This window comes from Accipiter gentilis, chromosome 6, assembly GCF_929443795.1.
Source record: "Accipiter gentilis chromosome 6, bAccGen1.1, whole genome shotgun sequence".
NCBI classification, from domain to species: Eukaryota; Metazoa; Chordata; class Aves; order Accipitriformes; family Accipitridae; genus Astur; species Astur gentilis.
In genome coordinates, this window is record NC_064885.1 from 25,931,322 (window position 1) to 25,941,616 (window position 10,295).

At 44.3% G+C, this 10,295-nt stretch overlaps 1 protein-coding gene across 2 annotated transcripts; it reads left to right on the forward strand.

The window, feature by feature from the left end:
• The first annotated feature begins 1,915 nt into the window (after nt 1-1,915).
• MRPL44 (mitochondrial ribosomal protein L44) lies at nt 1,916-5,830 on the forward strand. Of its 2 annotated transcripts, none has more exons than XM_049803907.1 (4): nt 1,916-2,125; nt 2,488-2,956; nt 4,064-4,242; nt 5,501-5,830. In XM_049803907.1, the coding sequence occupies exons 1-4, from the start codon at nt 1,923-1,925 to the stop codon at nt 5,670-5,672; spliced, it is 1,023 nt and encodes a 340-aa protein (XP_049659864.1). In that variant the 5' UTR covers nt 1,916-1,922; the 3' UTR covers nt 5,673-5,830. The 2 variants fall into 2 exon arrangements, with proteins under 2 accessions (XP_049659864.1, XP_049659865.1); XM_049803908.1 differs by lacking the exon at nt 1,916-2,125 and adding an exon at nt 2,150-2,389.
• Nucleotides 5,831-10,295: the final 4,465 nt, after the last annotated feature.

Genomic DNA, 10,295 nt, shown 5'->3' on the forward strand with positions numbered 1-10,295 from the left:
TTGTTCTCAGTGTGTGTGGTGAGTGCGCAGGTACGGGAAGTTAGCCTGGTGTCCCCACATACCGTGGTCAGTTTAAACATCCCGTTCAGCCCCATGATCCACCACCTGTTTTGGTTGATACGGTCTGGGGGAGCGGTGAGCCACGCAGGGTACTGCTGGGGGCAACTCGGCCTCCTTGTGTGTTAGTGGCTTCCTGCCCCTGTATGGCTGCAGCTGCCGCTTCCACTCAGGTGCAGTGCTGTAGCAGTCACAACCCCCTCCCCTGGGGGTGTATGAAACAACTAATAGTGTCAGCGTGTGAGAGAACACGCAACGATGCCAAAACAGTGCTTCAAAGGGGTCATTTCCTAGAACAGCTAGACCTAGACCACTGTGCAGGGCCATTTTGGGCTCGAGAAGTACGCAGACTGGGTGAAGAGATGATGGTAGCCAACAGCTGCAGCAGAGAAGGACGTGGGGCCTCTTTCAGCAGTGTCCTTGGCTCGCCCTGCAGCAGCAAAGGCTGCGGAACAGTACCAGGGCAGGGCTACCTTTGTGCAGAGAGACGCCCACCAGCTGGGAAGGTCGAAGAAGGTCGGTGGTCACTGGCACTCCTGAGCAGCTGCTGGCTGCGTGCTCCGGTTTGGCGGCAGCGGTGGGCAGTGCCCTGGTGAGGACAGATTGTTCAGGATGCACCAGCAGGAGAAGCCCTGAGGATCTGGACACACATGCTGCGAGGGCCTGGTTAAGGAACGTTCCTCTCGTACATTTCGCATTCTATCAAGTTAAATAGGGCATTGTAGCCGGCGTTGCGTGGCTTTTGCACTACTGTATAGGCTGCCGCGCCTGCTTCCTCGTGCTATTCTGCATTTGGCTGTTGCGTATATTGGTTTTAGGTTTTGTTCACTGCCTGACTCCATTGGCTATTCAGGGCGTTTGCCACGCGTATTTTCTTACCATCATCGTTGGAAGCGTGTGTGCCTTTGTCTTTTAGTGAAAGGCAGCATGAAGGGAAGGGCCTGCTTTGCACATTTTATGTGTTCTCACGAATTTATAAGACAATCTTTAAAGGTGTACTGTGTGAACTCTGATGATGCAAAGGAGGGTTAGAGCTCCTGGAGATTTTACGAAGAGGAGCAGAGGTAATAGGAAAAAAAGAAGCTTCCTTTAAGGGAGCAAACCCAGACTTTCTCTTGCAAGTGGAAGTGAAACCCGAAGAAGAGCAGATTTTAACAACGTCTCGCGCTGTGCGTGGCGGGGGCTGCCAGTTTCTCCTCAGCCAGGAGGATGAGCGCGTTCTCCGTGTGCCCATCGGCGGGACGCGTTCCTGGCGGCGGCGGCGGCGGCGGCGGGGGGCGGAGGCCCGGCCGGGGCAGGTCCCACCGCGGCAGGTAAAACTTCCACCGCTCGCCGTCGCCGGGCAGGGGGAGGCCGGACAGCGCCGGCATTGCGCCCCGTCAGCGGGTGACGCAGCTCTGCGACTCGCCGCGCCTGCAGGAGCTGCGAGCTCGTAAATCAAAACGCGGCTTTGCTCCAGGCTTCCCGGGGTCCCCGAGCCCGGCCTGATGGTCGCGGACTGGAGCCGCCCCTCGCCGCTCCCTGCCCGAAATGCCCCGACGGGCCCGACCCGGGACGCGGAGCCCCAGGGCTGCAGCTGCCCCGCTCCCGTCACCGATCCCGGCCGGGGCCGCGGGGCTCTGGCGGCGGCGGCAGGGACGGTGGCCGCTTCCCGCCTCAGGGCGGCGACGCCGCGGCGGCCGCTCCCGGCGTGCAGCGCGGCGCACGGCCCGCCGGGAGCTGTAGTCGCCAGGGTCGTTTCCGCCGCCGGTGGTCCGCGCGGTGCGCTCCCGGCCAGGAACGCGTCTGCCCGGAACTAGCGGGGAGGGGCGGCGTTTCCCGGAGGGGACGGGGGACGGATCTTCCCTCCCCTTGCACCCGCCGCCATGGCCGCCAGGCTCCTCTTGCGGGCGTCGCGGCGGCTGCTGGCCGGCGCCGGGGCCCGGGCCGGGGCCGGGGCCGGGGCCGGGGCCGGGGCCGGGGCCGGGGCCGGGCGGGTGGCGCTCAGCACTGCGCCGCGCCGCGAGAAGAAGCGGTGGCTCCGCGCCTACCTGGAGCAGCAGCGGCTGGAGGCCCCTCCCCAGCGGCGGTGAGAGCAGGCCCGGCCGTCGGGAGAGGGCGGGCGGCGGGGCTCGGGAGCGCAGCAGGCTGAGAAACGGGTGAAGCCGAAGCGTTCAGGCACCTCCTCGGCACGCTTTGGGGCAGAATGTTTTGAGCTCGGCGGGTCAGCGTAGGCCCGGTTTTGAAGGCGGCCGGGGGCCCGTCCTGTGGCGGGCCGGTGGCGATGGGCGAACCGACCGCGTTTGGCGATGGGGGTTTTAAACACAGGGTTCGATCTTCAAAACCAATTCAGGTTTTCATCTCCTTTCGGTCGCCTGAAAGACGTAATGCTCGCGGTATGGGTAACTTCTTGTTCTGTTTCTGAATGTGTGTTCTTTTCTGTGTCGGTAGATCAGAGAAGCCCAACTGGGATTACCATGCAGAGATACAAGCTTTCAGCCACCGGCTGCATGAAAATTTTTCTTTGGATCTCCTCAAGACTGCATTTGTTAATTCTTCTTATATTCAAAGCGAAGAGGCGAGACGCCGAGAACTTGGGCTAGACAAAGAAACGGCTGCTCTTAATCTACAAGATAATAGTAAACTTGCTGAACAAGGGATGTCTTTTTCACGTTCTTACCTGACGCAGAGCTTTGAAGGCGCCTACCCAGATTTACCTGCAAAGGGGATAGGAGCACTTGTTGATTTTCTTACCAGTCAGGAACTTGTTTCTTATGTGGCTCAAAACCTCTCTATACAGGACCTGACACTTTGCAAAGAGTTTCCTGTCCCACCAAATGTGCTACAGAGGACGTTCTTTGCTGTCATAGGAGCCTTGCTCAATAGCAGTGGGCCTGAGAAAACGGGGCTCTTTGTTAGGGTAAGTCATTACTTAACATATATTTTTGTACTGACAACAGTAACGTCTAAGGGTCTCAGAAGTTACAGGAGGAAAAAAAGGCAAAAAAAATAAATATTGTCTTGTACCTTGATGGCCAGAGATCCAAGGAGATTGGCAGAAGTTGGACAATACCTGTAACAAGACAATTTAACAATAAGATTTGTTGGGTGGCGGTGGTGATCGGGGGTTTGGGGTTGTGGGTTTTTTGGTTGGTTTGGTTTTTCTTTTTCTTTAGGGAGCACAGGCTGGTCAAGTACATAAAATCATGTATTTCTGGTTTAAAATGGTGATATATTAGTATTTGCTGACGCTTGCTAAGGGAAAGCATTATATTCCACGCACTATACTATCAGATAATGAAATTATTCAATGTAAGGCCACATATATCTTCAATTTTAAAAAAAAAATTATATAAAGCAGGGGCTGAGTTCACAGGTTTTGCATGTAGGAGTGCAAGCACCTGAAGATGTTTCATACAAAAATGTTTAACTAAAATGCAGTGTAACAAAGTAGTTTTAGCAGCTACTGTCCTTTCAGTCCTCCTTTTCACTTATTTCTGGTTTTGCAACAGAGAAATATTTGTTAAAATCTTATTTCTAATACAAGACCATTGAGAGGTCTCTGTAAGAGCAAGTACCAGTTAACAGGCAAGAGATTGATCCGAACAGGTGAAAGTCTCGTGGGTTTGCTCGTTCCCTTCAATCTTTGCAGAACTCTTCTGATGTACAACTTCTTGCACAGAAGCAGCACTGAGTTGCATACCTCATGCTCAGAGCTGTGCATAAGTGTTGTTATAACTCCTTTCTCAGGCTGGTGCTGTTCCTTCTTTAGGTCCGGGCGCTTGACTTTGCCCAAAGTGTGCACCCTGTCAGTAGCTAAATCGGAACCAGAGCTGCCGAGCGTAGCAACACAGGTTAGCTGTTCTTAGATGTGATGGAGCACTGAGGCAGTTTCATCATTCATTTCAGCAATTTATTGTCAACTGTATTAATGCCTCTTCATACTGTATTTTTATTAGGGGACACCAAAAGCTAGAGCCTTCATTACATTTCCCATTAATTGTAACTTCTAAATATTTTTGTTTAGGATTTTTTTATTCCCCAGCTGATTGGAAAAGACCTGTTTGAGATCTGGGAAGTTGTAAATCCTATGGGCTTACTAGTGGAAGAACTGACCAAGAGGAATATCTCTTCTCCGGAACCAAGAATTACCAGGCAGCTGGGAGTCAGCACGGTTCTGCCATTGTACTTTGTTGGGTTGTACTGGTTAGTAAAATACTAATTTAAAGTGAAATGGATTTAAGCTGGGGGAGGGGGGAGGAGGGAAGATGGTCTTTTCCTTTTCTACTTGTGCTTTTTGGTCAAATTATTACAGAAAAGAAACCTTATAGTGACTTCCATATAAAATCAGCCGTTTAAGCGTTGGCCATAGCTTGCTATAATGATGCATAAAAAGACAGTCTCTGACTAAAGGGCTTGAGAATCTAAATTGGGTGTACGAAAGAGTCTGGGTGTATGTTCTAGGTGACCTGACATAGGAACATTGCAAATAACATAACTGAATGGCTTTGGAGGGACCACAACTGCACCCAGGCCTTAGGGAAGGGTAAATAGACTTAAACATCAAGGGAGGTGGGATTGAAGAGAGACTTATTTTATATTCCAGAGAAGCTTTTTAGTTTTCAAATCATGGGCACTGTAAACTAGGCAAGAAGACTGTCTGTATCGAGACAACACTTAGGAAGTGCCAATTATCCCTGGTGAGCTTGTCTCAGGGGTGGTCAGTGCTTGTCCTGGTCTCTTGCCCGGGGGTAACATCACTTCTCTGGAGCAGGACAGGACCTTCTACCACCCAAAACCCACATCATTGTTGCTTGCTAAATGAGCTGCAGATAAACACATGGGAAAATTGCCTTAACTTGTTCTGATTTATCATGCTTTGGTTTACGTGCCTTCTAGGATTTATTATCTTGTATAAAAGAAAGGAACTTTGATTATTTTTCTTCTGGAATCCCTGGTGTCCCTTCACAAACTCTTCCTATTCAGTGTCCATAGGTGTTTGTTAAACAGAGCTGAGTACGTACTTCATAACATAGAGAACTTCTCTGTGGATCCTTTTGAAGAAGTTTTAAAATGCTTTCTTACCAGGCGAGGAGAAAAGACAGAAGCATTTTACTTCTTTGTTTAAGCTAACCAGAGTAATGTATTTGCATGTTTTTAACAGGGCTAACAAAATGAACACTTTAAAGAATCATTGATGTGTTAGGAATCTAAATGAACAGAGTAGTGCTCTTCCAGGAAATGGACACATTCCTGATTTGAGTTTCCATTGTTGAATATACAGTCACTTATCTTTGCAGGAAAGACCAACGGAAATGTTTACATTTGTGTGTATGTAGAAATTACCTTCAGTGTTCACAGACATTGCAGAAAAAAATAATCTAGTGGCCCTTATTCATGATACACAGTAGTGCTCAGGATTTCATGATGAAAATGCTTTTAATTTTTTTTTTTCCCCCCCAAGCGATAAGAAGATTATAGCTGAAGGTCCTGGTGAAACACTGCTTGCTGCAGAGGAAGAAGCTGCCCGTGTGGCACTGCGGAAGCTGTATGGGTATACAGAAAACAGGAGACCTTGGGATTACTCAAAACCCAAACAGGGATTGGCAGCTGAAAAGGCTGTCGGCAGTAACTAGATGATAAAAGACTTTTCTGGTTTCTCTTAAGAATTAATGGCTTCCATGCTGAATATAGATTTATTTAGGAAAGCAAAATCCAGTTTTGTTTTCTGATCTTCAGTGCTGGAAACTTTCAAATCAAATATGTTATTAAAATAAATAAAGTCTTTTCTTTTTGCACAATGTTTAATATTTACTCATTTTCCTAAATATAACAAAAGTACCCTTACTCTGATTTTTGCCTTTTGGCTGAGAAGTTTCTGTACATCACAGGAGACCATAACGTGTGACAAAATCTCACTGTATAGAAAAAGGTTTCATCAATGCTTCCTTGGGGATTGTTTTGAGGGTATTGCTAATAAGGTGAGTTGAATTACATGTGCAACATCAGTCTTTGGATTGCATTTGGGTTCGTTTGTCCTTCACCCTGTGAAAACATCAAATGTAATGTTGATGATACTGATGCTGTTGGTGATCCAATTTAAAAAAAAAAAAGTGCAAATGGCACTTCTGAGGTCTTGCTGCTTGCATACAGATTTTTATTTGCCATACACATTGGTTTCTATTGCTGGAGCATGCTCTGAAAGAGGGTGTATTTTTAATTTTAGAATTTATAAAAATTTCTCTATTGCAAAACTGGAAATAAGTGAAAATAAGGATCATGAAGGCCTGAACCCAAAGAAACCAGAGAACATGATTTAATGATAGGCTGTTAGATAAGCTACAGCCTTCTCTTCTTTTTTTCCTGTTTTTTTCTCTTTTTGGTAATTTTCCTGTTTAGTCCCGGTACTTCATTTTTCTCCTGTCTTCTGACCACTTAATTTCAGCGGTCACGTGACTGAAGAATTCGATTCAGTGAAATCTGTGTTTTGTTCGCACCATCCGTAGCTGTTCTAATGTAACTCCCAGTAAAGGGAGAGTCACTTAGGAATAACTCGGGTACCTGTGTGATGTTCCTATTAAATGTCATAGAAACTCAGTATGTTTACCAGAAGACAACAGATGCATGAGGACCATGACTCTTTTGGAATAATTTCCTTTAAAGTTGAGTGAGAATCTATTACAAACTGCGACTGAGCCCTCAAAGGAAGAAAGGAAGAAGCTGAATGTAGGACAGTGGTGAAAGTAGTGTTTCCTGCCTCATCCAATTGTGAGCACTTGTTCTAAGAAAAGACAACAGGTGAATGTGCCTCCACTAATTAGGGAAAAAAAACTATGCAGGTGGCCATTCGGGCAGGTTTGATGTTATGGTCCGTAACAACATAGATCCATTGCTTTCGGCCCCCAGGATGGATTTATGTGAAGGACACCTAGCAGCGAAAGGTCGCGGGCTGCAGTCGTGGCAGCTAAGCAGATCTGTGGCACAGCGCGGGTGGCACGTTCTCTGCTGCCCCTCGTGTGAGAGCGAGTTCTGACTCTGGTCTACTCGATGGAAACAGATTTATTGGTGTATTCAAGCAAAAGAACTGGTTGTCTGCAATTCATGTGTGTCTTCAGTATTTGGTGTGACCTGCATCTTAAGCGGGTATAAAACGCTTATGTGGCTGGATAGCAGCAAAACTTTTCTTCTGCATGCTGGCATAGGAGATGACGTGTGTGAAAGCTTGAATATGAAAAGGAGAGCAGAAAGATCAGTCTAGCATAAAATGTGCATAAAATTGCTTGTGTTAAAAATTCCAGCTAGGTAATCTATTATCACTTATATAAGCAAAGCCAATAAGGTCACTATACTCCAGGGGAATAATAGCAAAATCTGAAAAGAGGATAGAAATTGCTTATGCTATTTTTAGTTTCCAGATGAGGTATTTCTCTTACCTTTACCTATTTTAAAAGGACAATACTGAAGGTGGGATTTTTTTGCATCCAAAGTTTGATCTACCTACTATTTTTTATATACACATACGTGTATTTTGAGAGAGAGAAAAAAAAGTAATTTCCTGGCAGTTTGCTGTAGAATATTTAAGATCTGCTTACTGTGGCTTTACAGTTTGGAATATGGCCATAAGTCCTAGGAGAAGTGGACTACTGAATAGTGTGCTGGAAAAAAATTGAGTGATGCAAGATAAATCAATTTATTGTGTAGTACATATATGGAATGTCTTGAAGGAAAACAGAAAGACAGTTTGGGGACGTGGAAAGAAAAGACTAGGTTTTTATAGAGGTGTGAGTGAAAAAGGAGTTTTTATAAGAAAACATGTCCTATTTTCAAGCTTCCAAAGATCAGAAAAGCATTTTATATGGTATCTTGTTCTTTAATTTCTGGCACTCAAGCATATATTTAAGGATTTACAGTTGTAGTAGTGGGATCATTTACATATTCAGATCAATAACTTCTTTCTTTCTTTCTTTCTTTCTTTTTTTCCCCTGAGTCGGTAGCCATAAACAATATTTAAGTGGCATTAAAAGATTGGTTAGAGTTACAGAAATCAGTATCTACAAAGTCTGGTGAAAACAGCAGACCCAGATGCTGCATACAAGTGCATTTACATCTCCCAGTGGTTGTTCCTTTCTTAAATTGCATTTTATTTGTCTTTCAGAGAAGACAAAAGATTAAGCAGTGTGTCAATAATTGACTGACAGAAAGGAATTAGGACAGTTTATTCTTGCAGCCCATTGAACAACTCATCAATTATTGTTATGAATATTATATTTGTAAACAGTAGAAAAGGATATGTTCTTTAGCATTTATGGAATTTTGGAATAGGTTAACATAATCTCAAGAGTCAACTTTGATTATGCTTTTCCATATGCTACTTTTTAACCTTATCTGCAGATGCAGATATTTCTGTCCTGGTATTTGCATTTATCCTTCCTTTAACTCATTCAAACCTTATCTCATAATCAAGATATTTTTGTTAAGTGAAAATTATAGTTGGTAAACCAGAACACAAACAACTATTTCTACACTAAGTTAAAATACGATGTCATGTGTGGACTAACAGCTAAGTTTTGACAAAAATATAGTACTATATGCTAACCCTTTTTTTTAGCTTGCTTTTTCCTTCTTGATCTTTGTATTAATTCACATAAGTATGCCAATATGCTTAGACATAGGTATAAGTCAAATTATGAGATAAATCATAGAGTGGTTTGGGTTGGAAGGGACCTGAAAGATCATCTAGCTCCAACCCCCCTGCCGTGGGCAGGGACACCTTCCACTAGACCAGGCTGCTCAAAGCCCCATCCAGCCTGGCCTTGAACACTTCCAGGGATGGGGCAGCCACAGCCTCCCTGAGCACTAAATGGGCTACTAGTCATTAATCCATTAAAAGCAATGACAGTTTTGCAATTGATTTTGGTCTAGACTTGGGTTTACTCCAAATGTTAAACTCGATGTGTGAATAGTCTTCGATTACTCCCTTTGTCTTTTTCTTGAAAGTGTTTTAAAAGTGATTTTATTTTGAGAAAGGTAAGAGAAGTTCTACTGTATTGGTTCCTGCTAAGTAACTGGAGAAAAACTTCCTAATATGCTTTCATGCAGTTTTATTAAGAGTTAATTCTGTTCTCAGCATGTGCTTTTGCTCCTGTGTCTCGAGCTGTTCAGTAATATGACTGAACACTCTGTATTATCTGCCTGTTTTCAACTGCAAGTTCTTCTGGTTACAATAGCCAGATATTTTGCTGTAATTTTTCTCTTAAAAAAAAGAAAAAAAGTCCAGGGATAATTCTTGTGTTAACTGTTGCTGTGACTTAAAGGCAGGAGGTTAAAATAAAATCACTTCACAATGTTAATTCGGAGTTTGAAATTGCTGGTGAAAAGTTAAAGCTTTTATTGAAATGGCTTATACCAAACTCTTTTGGGTTTTATGATAAATCAAAAATATAAATAAGCGGCTCTGGTGTTATGTTGCTATAAAAAGCCATGAAGAATTCAAAACATCAAAAGATGTGTTGTCATTCTTTTTTGCAGGACAGGGGGAGAGGGATGGTGCAGTACAGAAACATTAGAAGAGCCCTACTTTTTCCTTGTCCTTTACCGAGTGCTGTGGTAAACTTTAAACAGGCTCTAAACTATTTGGTTTCTCTTACATCTGAGCTTCAAAGTTTAATATTAAGGGATGCATTTAGTGTAGAGAAGCAAATATCTAAGGATGGATTGTTTTTGTCTTTTTTCAATTTGATTCCACTAATCTAATGGCACTAGGTTTGTGTGTTTACCATTTCAGCTCATCTAAGAAATTGTTGGTAAATTAGGAAGATAAAATGGTCACCAGTTGGTCAGTAAATAGCCACTGTCACAGTGCAAAGTTGCATAGTGGAAACACAGTTGATCTGCATGACAGAGCATTGAAGGCTGTCGGTGATTCTTTAAATCACGGGGCATACTGCAATACAGCTCTTCATGGTGCACCTAAAAACTGGGGCTGGTCTTCTTTGGGAAAAGGGTAGCTCAAAGGAGAAGGTAAATGTTATCCCTTTCTATTTTTGTGTAACAAGGGTAATGTTTCTGCCCATCTGTGCCAGCTGTGCTTGTTTCATGGTTTTTATTTCATGGTTTATTTCTTTGAAAGATTCTTGTTGAACTTGTCAGTTCTTCATTTGTTATTTCAACTGCCTACTGCAAGCTTGGCTGTAAGATCAAGTGTTTAAGAGATGATCACGGATCAGATTGAATTTTGTTTATCTCATTACCTCATAAGA

What these genes read in the sequence shown, in the direction of transcription:
- MRPL44 (XM_049803907.1), top strand. Translation starts at nt 1,923, where the DNA reads ATGGCCGCCAGGCTCCTCTTGCGGGCGTCGCGGCGGCTGCTGGCCGGC. An exon ending in GAGGCCCCTCCCCAGCGGCG is followed by an intron (nt 2,126 to 2,487) that starts GTGAGAGCAGGC and finishes CTGTGTCGGTAG; the next exon opens with ATCAGAGAAGCCCAACTGGG. An exon ending in TACTTTGTTGGGTTGTACTG is followed by an intron (nt 4,243 to 5,500) that starts GTTAGTAAAATA and finishes TTCCCCCCCAAG; the next exon opens with CGATAAGAAGATTATAGCTG.